General features: G+C 39.4%; 1 protein-coding gene across 1 annotated transcript; it reads left to right on the plus strand.

Annotated features, from left to right (window-relative positions):
• Window positions 1-1311: 1311 nt before the first annotated feature.
• NUAK2 (NUAK family kinase 2) lies at window positions 1312-20720 on the plus strand. Its single transcript, XM_063444352.1, has 7 exons — window positions 1312-1564; window positions 13130-13250; window positions 16550-16701; window positions 16831-16896; window positions 17492-17611; window positions 18201-18333; window positions 18610-20720. Exons 1-7 carry the CDS (start codon window positions 1415-1417, stop codon window positions 19581-19583), a joined length of 1716 nt encoding a protein of 571 aa, XP_063300422.1. The 5' UTR covers window positions 1312-1414; the 3' UTR covers window positions 19584-20720.
• The last annotated feature ends 316 nt before the right edge of the window (window positions 20721-21036 follow it).

Consider the following 21036-nt stretch of genomic DNA (forward strand, 5'->3'; position numbering starts at 1 on the left):
ACTAGAGGTGGAGTTAACCCTGCAATGTAAATATTGCAGTTTATGAAAAACTGCAATAATTACACTTGCAGGGTTAAGGGTTGTGGGAGTTGGCACCCAGACCACTCCAATGAGCAGAAGTGGTCTGGGTGCCTGGAGTGTCCCTTTAACTGTGGCAAGTCTAGACTTGCCAAATTCAGTACAAAGTAACGGATTTAGATGAACTGTCCATGTAAACTGTTCATTGAATTATTTTTTTGGCAAACTGTCTATCTGGGCTACATTTACTTACCTGCTTCAACTCTATGTGGTAAGGAGCGATTCAGACCGCCATTATCAAAAGTATTTTTATAGTGTAATAACGAGGAAATCTAATTTTCTCATTATATGTTTATTACACTAAGGAAATTCAGCAGAGAATGCATCGTCACACTGAAATGGCAAACTAAACAAACTAAAAAAGACAAACCAACGCGGCCAAATGATTGTCTACCCCCGGCATGAATTTAGCTTAGGGTGAGAGGAAATCCTCCAACCACCTGTTTTTGTCTAACCACCTGTGATCAATTTTTAAGGGTTTAATCACCAAATTCCAAATTCCAGCAAATAAACACAAAATGACACATTTAAAGCTAAAATAACCAAGCAATGATTATATCCACATTGGATAATTTCTTCAAATCAGTTAATTTGGCCCCAAATTCTCCATTCACATTGAAATGCTCTACTGTTGGGACTTTAGTGAATAAACCTTAACTGATTTACAAAATCTGAGTATCCTGAATTGGCTGTTTTGCTCTAAACTTTAAAAACTTTAGTTTTCTATTTACTATAATTGACTTTTTGGATTTCCTTACACACATTTCAAGCATTACATGCATAAAGAATTTGTAAAAAAAAACCATGTTACAGGAATTATTTTCACATACCAACATTTAATTGATTTCCCTTGCATTAAAACCCAACAATGCAGGAAGGAAGGACACAGCCCTCAGAGCCTCCTTTCACACCTGTATGCTGATACTAATCCCAGACATCCTTCACACACACCTTGTCCATTATCTGCCTACTAGCAGTAAGCAGTATGGGGCACTTGCTGTATGCCCCCTTATTGCCTGAGGCTGGTTTCCTCTAACCCTTAGAATTCCCTGGTTTCCTGTCTGGGGGAAAATTCCCCACTTCTCACCTGCCTGAGCAGCCAATCACCGACAGGGAAAGGCGGAGACAGCGAGTGGACGTGCACTCTAGCCTATCAGCGGCGAGGAAGGCGTGGTGGAGGCGAGAGGTAGGAAGCGGTGTTAGAACGTTGGCTGTCACTTTGATTCCATTCCGAATGTTGCATTCACTTTGTGTGGAGGGAGCCGAGTCAACGCTACGCGGATACAGCTAGCAGCCTTGCATACGCATCCCATCCTAGAGTATACACAGCCCGGGAATGGAGGTCAGAGAAGCCGGGCTGCGCAGACAGGCAGTCAAGAGACACCTGCACAAGCACAATCTGAAGCACCGCTATGAGTTCCTGGAGACCCTGGGGAAAGGCACCTATGGGAGAGTGAAGAGAGCCCGGGACAACCAGGGGAGAGAGGTAAGATATGGGATCTGCTCCAGGCAATAAATAACAACACTGCTCTGAGGTTATATGACACGTATAAAGAAGGTGGTGTGAGCTCCAAGCATTGGGCTTTGATTATATTTCCTACCTGTTCTATGGTAAACTTTTATATACAGTATGTGTATTTTAATATTATTTTGTAACTTTACTATTATATTGTACCCCAGTATAACAATGCAGTGTTTGTGGACATATTTGAAAACGAGAGAAATCTCAATGTAACCTTCCTGGTAAAATATATTATAACTTTTATAACAGGTTCATGGTTAATAACATAGGACATTATCCTAGTTGTTGCCATTTACTGTGTGCATGGCATGTTATAAGATCAGGGAGTCACTTATCTCTAGAGCAGGGGTAGGCAACCTTTTAGCAGCACTGTGCCGTTATAGGATTGTGATGTCCTGTAGCGTGCCGGTCCTATTTTTTTTAATTTAGGTGTGTATGCTGCAGTATTCTGCTTGTGTTATTTTTACTGCAGTTGCTTTGCATCATTGTATTTGTGCGTATATGAGCTATTATATTGTATATGTTCATTAGTAGTTTATGGTATTGTGTATGATACATATGAATGAGGGCTGTGCATGAGGGCTGCTTGTGGAATTGTGTGTGGATGGATATGTCACATTGTGTGTTTGGTAGTGTGTGTGTGGGCTGTTTGGGGTATTGCATGTGAGAGGCTGAATGTGGGGTTTGTGTGCATGTATGTGGATTGTTAGCGGGTTACGTTTGTGCAGATTGTGTGTATGTTTGTGTGTGGGCTGTTCGTATTATATGTATATGGGGAGGGTTATTCTTCATTTCTGTGTTATGAATGTAAATTAGTGATAGTAAAAATGTCTATTTATTGTGTATACCTGTATTCAATATCTACTCAAAATGGCTGCTAGAGCACCCGCTCCCACCGACTAACTACCTCGTGTAACAAGATGGCGCCTACATCCGGAGTAAAATCCTGGGATGATGGTGACATCACGCCTTGTAGGATGTGCATTAGATAAGACACTTAACACCTAACCAATTAGAGATGTATTCTCTCTGTTATCTACATTTTTGCATATGATGTATTTTTGCCTTTATAAGGGGCTTGCCGCCCCCTGAGTAAACATTCCAACGTTTTTTATTACCCTGATACCTGTGTCTCAGTGTAATTTACTTCAAAACGTGCACGCATTTATTTTAACAATTTGGAAAGGAGCAGATACTCAGATAAACACTTGGATTCCCATTCACAAGTGCTTGGAGGAAGTGATCTGAGATCATTTCCTCTATGTGCTGCAATGCTTAAATTGAGGATTGTCCTTCACCATCTTTTCGTATTAGCAGATATTTGAAGTTTTACTGGGACTCCTGATAGGCCAGAGCCTGTTTGGCTCTAGCAGCCTTGAGTGCCGTGCAAAGACACCTCGAGTGCCGTGCACGGCACTAGTGCCGTAGGTTGCCTACCTCTGCTCTAGAGCGTGCACTCTAACTGTGCTATCCAGGGTATCATTACTTACTGTGCTACACCTACGTGCAGACATAGCTGACAGTAAAGTACATAGCGGATGGGACTTGAATGGCATAAAATGCATTTTTGGTAGTTGTGATCTCGCATATGCACAATCTACCTTGTTGCAACAAGAATTAATGGTAGTCAATGTCCAGTTTTGTGTGTGTGTGTGTGTGTGTGTGTGTGTGTGTGTGTGTGTGTGTGTGTGTGTGTGAAATCTATATATAATCACATTCTTCAGATTGTTTAGCAAGGATCATTGCACAGAGGAATGGACCTTTTTATTTTTCCCTTCCCTACTGTTTAGTTTGATTGTTGTTGGCTTTGGCTTGGCTGTTGTTTGCATACAGAACAGGTGCTATTGGTCACTACTTTTCACTTCTGTTGCTATTTTCGTTCTTGGTGCAAAAACCACATGACTAAGAAAACCAATTTCCAGGCTGATACGAGGAGTTATTTCCTGCATTTTTAATTTTTTTTTTTTAATTTATTTCTTAAAATATCTACATTATTTTAACTTGTTTTTATCATTGTGTGTTACATCCGCTAGACAAAAGTATTGTGTTTTTAGTCCTTTCAGTACTCTGTTGTGTCTGCAAGTTTTTCCTGTTTTGTTACTCAGAGGCAAGACAATGCTTGTCTGGGTTCCTTGGCATTGCCCTTGGGATGTGCTGGCACGTTTTTGCTTAATTTCGATAAATGTGAAAGTTTTACTTCCTTGTACAAAGTCAAAATGTGTTTACTTTGTAGCAGACACAGTGTGAACAGCAATTACAGTAAACTGATGTAAGATTGCTTATCTAGGTACGTAGTCCAATTATGTGTGCAGAAACCTAGTATTAGAATATAATTGTACTTCTATAATGCCCATGGGCATTTTAGTTACAATGAGACTTGCTGTAAAACCGTTCAACCATCCTTTTAAAAACTTTGTATGGGAATACGTTGGTAAAAAATTATATTTTATCTTTCATGATGAACTTGAAGCGCTATGGCCTATGTAGGTGCTTTAAATAATACGTTTTAGTGACTTTTTAACTTCATTAAGAATAGGCAGCTTAAACCAAGGCAGAACAGGTAAAATACAAATTATAGCTCAATCTATTAAACATTTATTTTTTTTCTCACTAAACACAGAACTGTACTGGATTGAAAATGTAAACTACAAATCGAGGCAGCTGTTCTGGAAGAACTCTCCCACTTGGCAATAGCGACAGCCTGGTTACGTTAGCATGACATTTTACAGCTCACGTAGTGTGTGTTTTTTTTTTATTTTTTAATTTTTAAAATTTTCCTATTCAGTGCTTTTAGTGAATAAACCCCTAAGTGAAGGCTAAAAATGGCAGTTCAGTTGCCTTTGATTTATATTCAGCATCATTACCCTTTACATTGGATGATGCTTACGAAAAAAATGTAGGTGGCAAACATCTGCAGTGCAATCAGCCATTACCGCATTACGCTATAGGTACTGAGATGAATGCTAGACGAACATAATGCTCACTTATATGTGAGAATTCACAAGTATACATGTGGAATCCATTAAGTGGCCACAACTGTGCACAAATATGCTGCAAAACAATACAAAATGTTGCTTGCCAGATATTTTCTTTAACCCCTTAAGGACCAAACTTCTGGAATAAAAGGGAATCATGACATGCCATGTGTCCTTAAGGGGTTAAACAACGCATTGCAAGCGTCTGCTGAGACAGATGCGTGGACCCTCCTTATTTTGATAAAACAGGTGGTGGTGTCAGACTACATCAAATGGCTTGGACTGGAAGATTTTGAATGTAATCATTGTTATTCTGGGAGATGCAGTATGCAACAACTGGTGTGCCACTGTTTGGTTATGACTGATTAGAGCTGAACAAAGGTAGCATGTTAGGCAAGTTTGTTCATGTAATAAACAAGTTGATTACATGTAGGCTTTCTACTCCCGTGAGAGAATCCTGTCTGCTCCCAAGGCTTTTCTGTTGATACAAAATAAGAAGAGTGTAATTACGTTTTGTAGAATTTGCATTCTCAAGAACATTTACTTAGTGGCGGCATCCTTATCTCAAACTTTTACTTTTCATCTAATGGCATCTCACCACAAACATTGCTGATTTTGGAAACCCCAGAGGTGAACACAGACTGCTTACACTGCCAAACTAACAATCTTATGTCATTTGTAAAAACCTGCACAAGAAAAAAATGGTATCAAGCATTATTTACTACAGTGTAAATTCTCAGAAATTTACAGTGAATTTCATATTTTAGGTCACAATAGCTAAATCGGAATCATTTTCTAAGGTAGCCATGTTTTTAGTTCAGCTATTAACCCTTGGTTGTTTTTTTTTTTTTTGTTTTTTTTTTGTCTGCTGTAAGATGAATTGGGGAATACTTAGAATGCAGGACACAGTTTATCAGATTAAAAAAAAAAAATCCCACACAAGTGTAAACTGCAGACATCATGGACAGAGGAGAACAAAATGGTGGCACCCTGATATCGAGATCCAGGGCAAGAAACTTCAGATGATAAATTTAAATTAAAGTCAAGGGGTGGGGCAGTATAATCATTTAGAAACAAGGGGCATAAAGAAAGGAAAACTTTAAGGGCTTTTGTTTTTAGCTAACCCTGTTTGAGTACTGCAGCTCTCTGTAAACGTAACGTTCATTTCCATAAACGTTGAGCTTTCTTCACGTGTTTAGTTGCCTGGCCAGTGCATTGTGGGTGAATATTCAGCTTAACCTTAACATTGTGCCTGTTTCTCTTTTTATATTTGCATAAATAGGTATCTATTATTATAACCTGAAAGAACGGACTACCTTTTTAAATACTGATGCAGCTGACCTGCAAACTGCCAAGCACATATTAAATTGATATTTGTCATATGTGCTTTAAAAAAAATAAAAAAATAATAATAATAATTATCAATAATAAAAATTGTGCAAGGCTAAAAATTTGAGGCTTGCATGTGGTCTATGAAAGCCATATATTTTACTCAATTTTATTCATGAATGATGGGTCTGGCCATATCCGTCTGTGCTCATATGAAACATAAAGTTCACCCAATTAAAATTGACTATCGTGATTTGCATTTTTTTTTTCTCTTCCTTGATAACAGCAAGACTGTGAAAGGTCAAATCTAAAGGATTGCTACGCACCCCCCCCCCCCTTTTTTTTTTTTCTATGGATAAGTAAAGTGATTCAGAATTAGCCTTTGTCCATCCTAATTTAAATTCTTTGATTTTCTTCTCCCAAGAATGCCAAACAGTAGAATCCTGGGAATAACTGGACACTTGTTCTAAACTGGTAGTTGATTCAGCTTTCCGTTGACATGGCTCATATTTAATCTCAATGGCATTGGTTAATGTATATATTATCATTCCAGGACACAAAACGGTTAAACGTGTCTTAAAACATTCATCTGTGTCAGTTTTACTCACTTTTTATATAAGGACAAGAACATTGGTGGGAAATGGTGACTATTCCAAGATGACTACTTATGTTTTATTGCATAGGTATTAGAAATGTAAACAAGTGTATTCACAAAATTAATTTTATTCTGTAGATAATATTGTATCATCGTTCATAACAAACTCCCTAGTATAATTTTTTTTTTTTATAAACCTAACTGGATCATGGCATTACATTTGAATGCTATTACATTTCTGTGAATAAACTCCATTCAATGGGTAGTGGTGAAACCAACATCTACCAAGACTATGTATATTAGCACAGACACATTACTGATATTAGTATAATAAATATACAGTGATGACATTCAGAATAATATCAGTACTTTGCAGCATTTGGTAGCTGTTCTTTGGGTGTCTGATAAGTTAGTGTCTGGGACCGCATTCCTCTTAGCATCTGCTTGTCTGGTTGCGAGGTTACCCACAATAGCCATTTGGCTTGCAAACATTTGTACTGGGCTGTAATCTCTGGATAAAGGCTCGGTTTGCTTTTTAAAGGACATTCCACTGTGTATCCAGGCCTACGGTCACACACACTCTCTATCCTTTTAACCCATTCACCGCTGGCACTTGTGATGTCTCTTGATGCAAAGTCTTAATTAGTCTTTCTCATCATTTGAACTATTTAATTAAACAGAAAATAAAGCAGATTACCCCATTTAGGGAATAGTTTTTGCACCATGAGGGATAGAACTCTTGTCCTGTGGGGGCGGAGCCTGACCACGAGCCGGAGCGGTCGCACCTCAGCAAGGCTCCCGACTGCAACCTAAATAAAAGCCTGACAAGTGGGGAATAAAACCCCCAACTTACCCACTCCTGACCAGGGGCACCATCGACACTCTCCCCTACAGCCTCCCATGCCGTTTGTGTGTCCGGCGCGGATTAACCGCCGGAAGCGCAGACCCGCGGCCTACAAGCCGGCTGCAGCCCTCGATTGGACGGCATTCCTCGACGGCCTCGATCAGCCGGAGGATTCAACAGGGGACGATCCCTACATAGCACCCTCACCCACTCGGGCAGACATGGGCCGCCGGTCCCAGAAACCCCCACCGGAGACGGCTTCAGGGTCCAGAGATATCAGCACCATGCTGCAGCAACACAGGCCGCCAGCCAAAATGGCGGATGCGGCGGAGCAGGACACCATGAAGGTACTCAGGGGTCCCAGCCCACATGCCCACTCCCCAGAACAGGTACCTACATCAGGGGGAACCACTGATGGGTCTGCCCCAGTCACTCAGCGGGACTTCCAACACCTAATTGGGGAAATAAAAAACCTCCTGGCGACCAGCATAGCAGCCATTAAATCTGATGTGCAGGCTATAGATGTCAGGGTACAGGCCACAGAGAACGATGTTGCTAACATCAAACAGGGACTGACAACCATGCAGGACACAATACTGGCACTCCAGACTCAACAGCAAGCACTCTCCCTCCACTATATCGCCCTCGATGACAGGTCAAGGCGAAACCACATAAAAATAAGAGGAGTACCAGACGACGTCTCCTCAGACGAATTACCTCACTACCTGAGACGCCTCGTAGCCGCCATCCTGCCACCCACACAGGCCAAGAAATTCAACACGGATGGGATATACCGCCTGCCACCTTCGGGCAGGACAGCCCCAAGCTTGGCCCGAGACGTGATTGTCCGCTGTGCCGCCTCCCACGACAAAAGAATCCTGATGACCGCTCTCCGGGGCAAGACGCCACTCACATTTGAAGGCGCACAGCTTAACATCTATCAAGACCTCACCAGAGCCACGCTACAATGGCGCAGATCGCTGAACCAAGTCACCAGCACCCTCAGAGAAGCGGGGATAGAATACCACTGGAGGTCACCCAGATTCCTGGTAGTCACTAGACACGGAACTGTCCACAAACTCTCCACACTTGAAGAGTTCCCGACATTCTGCCACGCTTTGGGCATACCCGCACCTAACCAGGCCACTGACAAGTGACCTACTCCTGAGGCCTGACTCCAACAACAGAGACTTTACCACACATGTTTTACGTTACACGTTTAGGAATACACATAATCTGCTGACCTTGAACCACTCCTAGCTCACCTCATCCCCCCCCACTGACAAGAGGGAGCGACCGCTCCAAACCTACGTACCCCCCCCCAGACCCCCCTGGGCTCTGGGTATACATAGAAGAAGGCCATAACTCAGAACCCGATAGGGTCACTACACACATACTATGGTTACTCACCCATTCTCCCGAGGCAATTCACACACTCACGATAACATACCATTGCGGACCCACACTCTCGTACATGATTTTGTTTAAATGCTATTGTTCATGCCGTACTATGTTTTCATAATTATGTTTGATGTACAGTTCAAATATTCTTGACCCGCAAGGGTGTGAAAAAAAAAACAAATTTCAATAAAAAGAGATTGACAAAAAAAAAAAAAAAAAAAAGAACTCTTGTCCTGTGACCAGCATCTGATTTATTTATTTTTTGTTTTTTGACACCCAGATAAAAATGACATTATATCACATCCCCTAAATCATGAGTCACTGTTCTACAGTGGTAGCAGATGCATCCTTTGTACTGAAATCCCCCTTGTTGCTGGCACCCTGCCGACTCAGTGTCTCATGATCTGCTGTACAAAATCCCCAGTGCAGCAGTGTGCCATCTATAAACACAATGACACATCCTAGCCCTGGGAGCTAGCCAGCAGTTAACAAGTCACTTTAACGCAGTGTGATTGAAACCGACATCTTTAAAAATAGCAGCCAAGTTTCACTATTCCTGCTACTCTGCAGGGCATTTCCTTTTGATATGAGTTGTATTTTGAATAATAACAAATTGCCTCAATGGCTGCAGGAACCAATCAGAACCTGAGAGCAAACTGATGAAAGATGTTGAAATCGAGTGACCGGCACAGATTAACTCATTTCTGCCAGGACAAGGGGACTTATTTTTCTTAGAGGGGCATAACTTTTTTTTTTTCTTCTAATTATGTGAAATGTTCTGAAAGCTCTGAAGTTAGTGCTTTTTTATGCTATTGTAAACTTACTTTATTATCTTTAAATTTAATAAAGTAACAATTGCGATGTTTTTCCGTTCTGTGAAACGCTTAACTTTTCTCCAGTTTTATTTAATGATTTACATAGGTAATGCACTCCTGAAAATAGTCTTTGGTAGGCTCTTTCTATTTGTCTCTTTGACCGTTTTGAAATCCCTGCTACATGTCACAAATATGGAGCGGTTATTTGTACAAAACAACGTTCTTAACGACAAAACGTGCCATTGATTTCTCCAGTGATTAGTTTTAACATATTGCTATTTAAAAAAAAATAACCTTTTTCTAATTTTCCCAACTACATACATTAATAGAATATTTTTTTTATTTTGTTTGCATACATAAAGGCTGTCAAAGCATCATCATTATTATTATTTATATAGCGCCAGCAAATTTCGTAGCGCTGTACGCTGGGAGTTTCAGTTCGATGGCAGCCAGGTTTCTACAATGTGGCCAGCCCTGTGCTACAGGAACACAATCTTCAACAAACTGTATTCCTATATTAACCAGAACATGGCTGTATGAAGACTGTTTTAGAAGCGTCTTTGTGACCTGTTTTCATGATTGCCAACACATGACAGAAACAAGAGTTCAATCTCTTGAATATGTTATTGGTAGCAAATATCACTTTCTTTTTTTTTGTCTAGTATTTATTTATTTTTACACTCTCCATCTCTCCCACACAAAAAAAAAAAAACAACCAAAAAAAGAAAATGTATCCAGTCTTGGAGAACCTTATGATGCAGTACAATGTATTGTCAGGTGGACCCACTAATAAATATGCACGCAATCTTTCAAAATTCCAGTGACTAACATTAAAAAATGAATGTGTGCATAGATCATATTTGAATTTTTCTGTGTAACCCCATTTACACACAAAGAACATAGTCACACATTGTAGTTCAGATTCCGCATTCTTTCCCTACAAAAATATATTTGGTGTTTTTTTTTTTGGTTGCCGCAATAAAAGGAAATATGTATGCTAGTAAGGCACACCATGAACTAACTACAAAGAACAATGACTATGGTAATTCAATCCTGCGGCTGACGTGATTTTTCTTTCCATAGAAGCACCAGCTCCCTCCCACCTGTAACAACTCCATCTATTTATAACTTTACTATTGTAAGGGGTGCACCTCACACTGCTCATGTGCCCTCTGACATCATCCTTTCTGCACCCTCACTATGGAAATTTAGGGTTAGTGACCTCTTCCTCCTCTTCGAAAAGTGGTTTAATCAGGACATTTTTCCTTTGCATACAGGATTTGGTTTAATTCTACATTCCTGGCACAGTAATTGTTTTACACCATTTTCCACCCCCACCCCTTGCTCACCCCTCTTCTTTGGTATGTTTGCAATAGCAGAGAAAGGGGAATTTTGTAACGTCTGCATCATCCCTTCTTCTAATTGGGCATTTAGATTTCCCAGACTAGGAATTTGAAAGGAATGCATTGTATAGAATGGTCTATGCACCTTTGATAACTACTGGGTTACCAGTGTGTTCATATTTAGCCCATAATCTGTTTTGTTCTTTAGTTATTGTTGTTTTTTTTTGTTTGTTTGCTTGTTTGTTGTTTTTTTTTTGCATTGGTTTTTATTAGCTGAACTCTAGTTTTACACACGTAATAAAGAGTAACCATTTATTGCATTACAACCATAACTCCTTAAAAAGCCGGTATTGATAGATACACCAATTTAATATTTAACCTCAACCGTTTGCTTATTTAGTGATACTTTCACTAGCGTATAGGTGGTGGTTTGCATGAAACTTTGTTTATGACTGATTTTATTGTTAAGTATGAATGTCTTATCTCTCTGCCATCTGTCTTGCTGTACTCTACTTTATAGGTGGTTGTTAAATGGAGCAATGTATTTGGAAGTATTGTCTATTACATTTTATAGTGATATGTATATACCTTCTGAGACAGAGCAATAATACTTGCCTTGTACAGACAGACTGGATTGTAATAAGCAAGGACTAGCTCAAATAATCAGTGTGCTGCTATAGTGTGTATAGATTTTTAATTTCTCTCTCTCTCTCTCTCTCTCTCTCTCTCTCTCTCTCTCTCTCTCTCTCTCTCTCTCTCTCTCTCTCTCTCTCTCTCTCTCTCTCTCTCTCTCTCTCTCTCTCTCTCTCTCTCTCTCTCTCTCTCTCTCTCTCTCTCTCTCTCTCTCTCTCTCTCTCTCTCTCTCTCTTCCCCCCCCCCCCCTCCTACCGAAGACACACAATTTCACCTTATCTCATGTTGCATAATTTGCACATAAAGACACACAAATATGCACGCACACACTCACAAATATACACAGTCACAGAGAAACGTCCAGTCATGCTCAGAGACACAAACATACTAATATACAGTTACAGATACACATTCAGTCAAACATGCAGACACACTCCGATATCTTGATCGAAAAACTTTACAATATGAAAGAAGATTTGGTCCTACATCTTGTGCACTAATAGCACCCCTAGCTCATAGTGGTGCCAGACTACAAGAGATCCTACCCTGTCCCATGCCCTCCACAATATGCCAACTCGCCAATAATATTCAAAGCCTGACCGTTCCCTACCAGAAGCTGTACATCTTTTGAGGTTTCTCTACAATGCAGTGTCAGCAACAATGATTTTCCGTCCTTTCTGTGAGGACTACTTGGTCTAGAAGTCCAATAACTGTACTGCAAACAGAGTGGGGGAGAGAGAGGGCATCTAACCTAAATGTTTTTTTTTAGTTTTTTTATTATTATTTTTTTTTTTTTCTGGTGTGTCCTTTTTAATTGGTACTGGAAGAAGTGAAGCTGTAACCTGCAGCCCAGTACTTTGCTGGACTGTGACAATGAAGCCACTTGAAGCCACTTAAAGGCCGTTGGCCCGCGAGTCATTTATGCGGGGTGCCGTATGGCTAGTCCTGGCCTGATTTCAATTGCCATTTATATAGCTACAACATTACCCCCTTCCCCCCCCCCCCAAAACTATACAGGTATTAACAAGAAAACAAGAGGTTAGTGAAGCTTGAACAAGTGCACGATGTGGGTCTATTCCTGTACTGCAATAGAGCACAATGGATAGATACATAGTTGGTTTGCTTGAGAACAGGTGGGATGACCGCAGACAATGTTTACCACTGGAGATTCTTTGTTTGACTTGACTCATTAGTATATGTGTCTGTGTCTTATTTTACTCCTTGTCTGAAGCTTGCATATCGCAAAATTAAGAAAAAAATCTGTGTGTGGCTGAATTGGCATGATATTTTGGCGTCCATTAGTGAACGCATTTTTTTCCTATAAAGCCATTTCGTTAATCGGCAAGAAATGGGTTTATTCATTTTTAATCAACTTTAGGCAAAGCAAATGTCTGCACTTCAGCTATGTTTTTACTTTGGCTATTTGGGCCTGAAATGTAAAATTAAGTTAAGGTTATTGAGTAAAGTGTTTTTTCCCCTTCTCTTCCTTTTTAATTTCCACGGTTAAGCTCAGCTGCATAATTCATGATGATCTCAGGTAACCATGCTTGTAAATAATGGTAAGTAATGCCATGTATCTCCTTTTCATTAACAGGTGGCAATCAAGTCCATCCGCAAGGACCGTATAAAGGATGAGCAAGATATGATGCAAATCCGCAGGGAGACGGAGAACATGAGTTCCCTCTGCCATCCTCATATTATCTCTATATATGAAGGTAATAAGCTCATTTCCTATGTGTATGTCTGTGTATTTAGCTGTGAATATGTAAACGCAACTAATCAGTCGTTCGGTTATTAATGTAGGCCAACCATACAGAGAAATACTTTTAGTCCGTTTAGGCCAAAATAGCCAAATAGGAAACAATCTATTTTTGTGGTTCGGTTTCACAGTGTCCTGTTTCGTGCATAAACCCAAAGACGTTCTGTGAACTTCAAAATGTACTACATTTATTTTAAAAAATGATATAAAAAATATAACACTTTATTGGTTTTAGTAAAAATAAGAATATATATTTAAATGCAAATAGTAGGTTAGTGTGTATATGACCTCATCTATTTTTAACACTACTATGAGCAGCATTTTTCCTCTGCTGTGTGCTAACAAAAACATCTCCTCCCTGTGACACATTACACACCCCAGGCGTGCTGCATGCTCACACTGGCCAAGTATATCTACAGGGAGCTTGGCGGGTCTGAGCTGGTGTTTGTTAAAATATGCAGGTTAGTAAACTGCTTTCAGCCCTGACAGACTAATGGCCAAAGTCAAAGTTGCATGGAGGGGCTGGAGCAAGGGTGCCCAAAGGGTAGAAAAATCTCCAAATGTTTTCAAACTACAACTTCCATGATGCATTGGCATTCATTATTATTATAATTGGCCTCTATATAGCACCAACAGATTCCGTAGCGCTTTACAATATTATAAGAATGGGGTTTAACTATAAATAGGACAATTACAAGAAAACTTACAGAAACGATGGGTTAAAGAGGCCCCTGCTAATACGAGCTTAAAGTCCATAGGATAGGCCTCATTGGATCTGTAGTTTGAAGACATCTGGGGATCTACTGTTTTGTGAACCTGTGGTCTGTTTATTAAGGTAATTGCCAGCAGATGTAGTAATAACACAAATGAGATCATAAACCGGGTTATTTACTAAAGTGAATTTACATTTTATGGCAAAATAGCTGAATTGTCAAATTCTCTAAGACGGCTATGCATTTAGCTTGGCTACTATGACCTAAAATGTGAAACTCTCCTTGATTTTACTTTTTTTTACTTTACTTAATAACCCTGAACGATTTAGTGTAAGCAGCACTCTAACCATTGTGATAATGTATAGAAAAAAATTATTGTGTTGTGAGGTATATTTGCCTTCATTTTAGTACCATCATCTGGGAGGGGATAAGCATTACCGCAGCTAATAACTATACTGGTCCTCTTTGGCAGTCACTTACCAGTGTTGTTCCAAGACCTTTGGCAAGCTTAATTAAATTCTGAGAATGAGCTGTTTTTTTTTTTTTTTTTTTCTTCCTTCCTTTCAAGAGATATATTTTTATTTCTGGCATATGAATATAATCTCTCACGCAGACTGATAAAGCAAATAGTGAGATAAAATGTATCACTGCGCTTTATCTCTAGTAATTGGATTTGGATGTCTGTGCCAAATGCAACAATGCCCATTAAAATAAATAAATGAATAAATAACTAAAAAGCAATTCACACACAAAAGAACACTGTGTAAAGCCATTTTGATGCAGTTATAAACTAAAATAAATTCTAGTAATTCTGTGATGGCCTTATTTAAAAAGAAAGTTTGTCCGGACTAATTGTGTTACCGCTTCAATGTGTGTGTGTATATTCTATTTTGAACAGGGTGGGGTCTTCTTTTGGTTTGGTGTTTTTTCTTTTGCACCCTGAAAAATAATGGGGTTTTAGGTACAGTATATGATCTTACATTGCGTAAGCCTGCCACAACATCAAAAATGGGGTACATTGGTGTAACGGGCTTATGCAATGTATACATACATTTTAACTAAATCCCCATTATTTTCACGTTGAGTGTTTATTTAAAATAAATAAATAAAATAAAATGTTTAATAAAAAAAAAAATATATAAAATCTTAAATTCTGTGAACTTTGCAGTTGCTGTTTAGTGAATAAGTGAGTATGTTGGGTGTTTGATACATTCCACCCCAATTTTATGTGATGCTTAATGATTTAGTGTTAGTTTCGTTGTCAGTTTCTGTTTTCCAAGCTCTGTTCGCAGTTGGAAAGGACACAGGGCATTGCTTATCAGACACACTGATAGCTTATGGCTGTAAAGACATAAAAACACATCTAGGCCCTGTTCTGCCTCCTCCTGTGCTTGCACCCTGTGTCATTATCAGCTCTTTCACCCATTTAACCCATTCAATATAAAATCTGCAAAAGGTGTGTATTTTATATAAAATACTAGGTTTCCTTAACCACGTGTTTCTGTTCTGTATTGTTGAAGATTTTGTAATGGCCAACTGAATATAAACGGTCATGTTAAGAATTACAAACACTTCCTGTTAAGCTATTCATACTCAAAAGGTGTGTTTTGGGACTTTTTTTACTTATTTTTTTTTTGTTAAGGGCATTTATGTGAACAAACTTCCTACTTCTTAAATCATGCATTGGCTTGGAATTTAACTTAAAGGAAGGAGGTTTATTTTAATTTAAAAATAAATTGCTGCTTAACAAGTAAGTTACTTTTAAAAATGGTTGGGTTTTAATTTTAACATGGTGTATATGCAGGATATCGATATGATACCCATGGATCAGTTTTGCACGGGGGCCCCATGGATTGTGTGTACGCCACTGACCATAGAGCATAACACTGGCTTATACAATGGTTATTTACGAACGTATAAATTGTCTGTAGCTGAACGGTGAATTTTGGGCCCAGGTAGCAGAATTGGAAAAACATTTCCAACTCTCCTTTTGTTCCACTAGTTTGGTCTAAAACTTGTTCTTCCCCATTTATTTCCCGGCCATTCCCAGTTCAATGAATAACCTGTTTTGAATCTCATTACATTTGATGGGCATGACCGGATTGCCTACACATGTTATTACCATCCCACTATGTGTGCACTTTCAAAAGATATATTTATCAAGAAGTAGTTTGTCACCACAAGTACCGTACCCAACCCTGTTACTTTCCCAGGGGATGGGGTTGGGCAGCTCACGTGCAGGCATTGCCTAGTTTCCACCGGCTCAATACATTTATTTTAATAGCTTTTCGTAGCCTATAATCTGTAAATGAGCCTGCTGTAGGATAAAGTTAGGCTAAGTGTATCTGCAGGTGTTTTAAAGAGGAATTAGTTGAGACAAAGAATGCGTTTGGCTTGGTATTCAAGGTATACGGTTTATTTTGGCATTGATGTATGGTCTGTGCTAAGTAATGTCTTAATAGACCTTTTCTGCCAAGCTCTGTCACTGGAATTTCTGCAGGATTCCGGTAACTCATTTCCACGCATTTCTCTATCATTGCAGTGTTTGAGAACAACAGCAAGATTGTGATTGTGATGGAATACGCGAGCCAGGGGGATCTGTATGATTACATCAGCGAGAGGCAAAAGCTCAGTGAGCAGGAGGCCAGAAGGTTCTTCAGGCAGATCGTATCTGCCGTACAGTACTGCCATGCGGTGAGTATAGGCCACACTTGTGCTGCATATATTCTGTATGTGATCCCCTTGTATTTTGTCAGTCTTTCTCAAGACTAAACTAATATCATAATATGGCTGCGTAACTAATAAGATGGTTGTTCCTTACAGCATGGAATTGTGCACCGTGACCTTAAGCTGGAGAATATCCTTCTGGATGAAAATAAGAATGTAAAAGTAAGTGATAATCCCATGTAATTAGCTTGGACTTGGCCCAGGTATTTCTAGTTCTCCACCCTCTCTGAGCAGCTGGGAATTCCCCCTTCTGTGCACCTTTTGCTTATCTAATTTCCCTGTCAGGAGTAGATAATGCAAGGTCACGTATTTCATTTCTATAGAAAAAAAATAAAGTTTTAACAAGAATAAGTACGTCTGTGTTCTATATGTGCGCGGCGTAGATACCTGTGTGCTCTAGGCTGTGACATTTTAGTGTTTGGTATCACTCTTGCTACTAGTGTAGTTTAGCTGTTTCACACACAGCTACAAAATCCATTTCAGTCCTTTTGAAAGATTGGCTTACTCTGGCCCTATCACTTAGTGCTGGCTATTTCGCCGTTGATGGACTTTACCCTCTGGCAGGGGACTTGTTTGAATTTCCCAGGCTGGCACAATTCCAGCATCTTTGTGCAAATAGTGGAGAAACATGCTTCTTTGCTGCTCCTTGCCTGTACCTGCAGAACTGCCTCATTTCCGTAACCCTATCCCCTCCTGTGTAGATTATATTGGTTTTCTTTATTCTCCATTAATTTTTCATTAACCCCTTTATTTCCAGATCGCTGATTTTGGTCTCTCCAACATTTACCATTCAGACAGTTATCTTCATACATATTGTGGGAGCCCGCTGTATGCCTCTCCAGAGATAGTAAACGGCAGGCCATACATAGGACCTGAGGTGAGAACATGGTTATGTCTTTCTTTCTATTTCTAATTTCTTGTCTAGAATAAGCGTAAACGTGTTGTTTTTTTGTTTGTATTTTCCCCTCACAACAACTGAAATTTAAATCACTGGAAAAGTGAATTCATTTCACATCAGTTCCTTAATTTTACATATAGCCAGACAGAACTATGTCTTTTCTGACTGCATCCAAAAATTCACTGTCCCTTATATGGAAGGTGATGTGATATGGAACAATTTATCCAATGGATTTAAGAATGCATTCCTCTTAAACCTGCAGTTACATGGCTGCGTCTGTAAAATAGTTGACAAGCTCTTCCTCTATGGAAATGAATAGAAAGAATGGGATTAGGGCCCAACTCAAACCAGCTTATCTTTCACCTGTCTGTTAATACATGGTCAGGAATGCATCTCTGTCCCTTACTTCTAAAAAAATATTTAATGTTAGAACCCCATATATTGACAATCTCAAATATGTGGTTCACCATACAGAGTCTCAGAAAACATGTCTCTTACATCATTTCATACCTCAAAGGTATACTTTTACTCCCCTTTATCTAAAATGTGAATTCATGTTATGTTGCAGGTGGATAGCTGGTCCTTAGGTGTGCTTCTCTACATCCTGGTTCATGGCTCCATGCCGTTTGATGGACAAGATTATAAGAAACTGGTGACTCAGATCAGCTGCGGCGCATATAAAGAACCAAGCCAGCGGTCAGGTGAGTTAGTAATTGGTTTTAGAACATTTATTTTTGCATAGATATTTCTTATTATAGACGGTTTACATGAACTGGAAAAAATCATAGCCTTGATTTGTCAGGAGGGTAAAGAAAAATTTGCAGTAAAGTTGCTGGACAAATATTTTTGATGCAAATGTATCATCTGTCCGTATAGTATGCATGTAAATCTGTCTGTGTCTTAAGCAAGTAAACTACAATATTTGCATACTAATAGCGCTGTTATTGACTCATTCCTCCTTCTCTCCCCTTTTGCAGATGCTTGTGGCCTTATTCGTTGGCTTCTCATGGTAAACCCAGAGCGTAGAGCAACCTTATCTGATGTTGCGTCTCACTGGTGGGTGAACTGGGGCTACCATGAGCCTCTGTGTGAGCCAGAGACTTGCAAAGACTCTGATAACCCCTTTTCCATTGTAGGAGGCTGGCTTCGCCGTTCCTCTCGGCCTCTATGGGACAATGGTTCTAAAATGCGCTGCTTTTTGCGCCAGCATCTCCCTGGAGGTACAATCACTCGGCAACGTTCTCTCAGGCGATCTAAAAGGGAAAATCTTAACCAGACATCAGGAGTTCAGGTAATACAGGAGAAGCCTCCCTCGGTACCACCTGCTCCAAAGAAAGGCATCCTGAAAAAGCCACAACAGCGTGAATCTGGATACTACTCCTCTGCAGAGCACATTGAGGGTGCATCACCTACAGAGCCAGATAATTTACTTGAAGACCAACTGTCTGCTGTTCTCAAAGAGCCACCAACTAGCTATAATGATACAGAAAAGCAAAAAGACTCCTTTAAAAATATTGTTCCAAAAGGAATCCTGAAAAGAAATGGAAAGTTTTCTTCTGCCTGGGCAGCCCCAGATTTATCTTTCAAAGCTCTGGACTACCAGATAGGAGATGACAAGTCACCTGTATGTCCACTGGCACGGGAGAGAGCGCCATCCTCGGTTAGCCAAGAGAGCATCCTCTCAAATGAGTCTTTTGAACTGCTAGACTTTTCTACCAGATATGGCCAACGGGTACGGGGCAAACACCAGACCATGAGATGCAGCCTTTCTGCCGAAGATCTACTACAGCTAGATGTGAGAGAGGGTGAAGATGAAGACAAAACTAGACTGTGGGAAATGGGATGTTATCGAGCAAAAGTAACTGAAAGTTGCCTGTCCCTGGGAGCAGTGGAAGAAGAAGTGATGCAAGTTTATAGGAGTGCAGTGCTCATTGGACAAGAGTTGCGCTAAGCCACCTGTTTGTTTGTATTTCACATTGCAATGTGTTGGCTCCCAAAAAGAACCTAGATTAAAGGACCGAGAAACAGTTTCAACCCATTTGGTTCTGTGAATAATACAAATGGAGCAAAACACGTGTGTTTTCATCCAGTGTTAAGAAGAAATGCCACAGGGTTTATTGGCTAAGTAGACTTTTGAAGCATTAGCTAATGGATCTTCAAAAAAAAAAAAAAAAATGAATCTGTTAAACTTGGAGTAATGTGAAGTCTATAGTTTGGAGCTGGGCTCCCAGCTGACTAATACATGTGCGATACCACAGATACCTTGGGGATAACATTACCATTAGATGCCTTTTATTTGAAGTGATAAGTAACAAAATAAATCCTCTTTTTTTTTAATGCAATACTGGGGAATATCTACCACTAGCAACACAGCTCGTGGTAGACAAACACTACTGTGACGGGTCTTTATTAAAACACAAACTTGACATTGCATGAGAATGGATATTAATTCCTGGAGCAAGATTATTCGTCTATGCAAACACCATGTTTGTGCCAAAGTCTAAAATAAAAACCAAACCACAAAATGTCACTAATATGTTGTTATCTTAGTGTTGTCAATGTGAACTTCAAACTGTAATTCCATAAATCTCTACCCTGTGTCTTGAATTGCAAGTTGTCGCATTATGTTTATGGAGAATGATGCCAAATATATAAATTTCTACCTTTGTTATAAGGAGCAAAACTTAATTTAAATGTCATTAACGGTGCCTTATTACTGCTAACGATGTCTAATTAAAAATATATCCCTTCAGGATCTCAGTCATGGGTCCTCAGACCTCCCCAGCATTTTACATCATATAGTGGCCATGTGTGAAGACCACACTTTAAAACTATGTGGCTAATGCAGGGTCAGCCAAAGGTAGAACCATATATGTTGCATTTTCCTTGAGGCTTGCAAAGCATCATGGAAGTTGTAGTTAACTCTCAACTGAGATTCTACCTTTGTCTGCCTCCGTCTACTGCATGAGAAGATGTACACAAAGTTTAGTTATGTGATCGGTTACAGAGACATCCTAGAAAACAGGAAAAAGTGGTCCATGGGAGCAAAGTAAATTGACACAATTTCATGTTGCTACAGAAAAGCCTTTTGAGGATTTATGTGTTTTTCAATTTTTATTTTTGGAGTTATTCAAAAGTTTTTTTTTTTTTTTTTTTAGCCCCCGGTAAAGTTGTTATATTAATTTTGGGCATAGGATAATATACATAACTGGTATGCTTCAGCAATAGATTTATTTAATGTTAATATATTTATTGAGTTTTTAGGAAGATTCTTTTTTTTTTTTTAATTTATTTTTATTTTTAAATAGGATTTTTAAACCCTACTTTTGAGCAACACGTATAACAATGTGCTCATTCCCTCCTTTAAACGTCTATTTTCTTTAATACCTTTTGGAATAAAGGAT

Source organism: Pelobates fuscus, chromosome 1 (assembly GCF_036172605.1).
Source record: "Pelobates fuscus isolate aPelFus1 chromosome 1, aPelFus1.pri, whole genome shotgun sequence".
Taxonomy (NCBI): domain Eukaryota; kingdom Metazoa; phylum Chordata; class Amphibia; order Anura; family Pelobatidae; genus Pelobates; species Pelobates fuscus.

Bases quoted from the DNA above. Each gene is read 5' to 3' on its own strand.
- NUAK2 (XM_063444352.1), top strand. From the start codon at position 1,415: ATGGAGGTCAGAGAAGCCGGGCTGCGCAGACAGGCAGTCAAGAGACAC. The intron at 16,702-16,830 runs GTGAGTATAGGC...TGTTCCTTACAG, and splicing joins CCGTACAGTACTGCCATGCG to CATGGAATTGTGCACCGTGA. The intron at 18,334-18,609 runs GTGAGTTAGTAA...CCCCTTTTGCAG, and splicing joins AGAACCAAGCCAGCGGTCAG to ATGCTTGTGGCCTTATTCGT.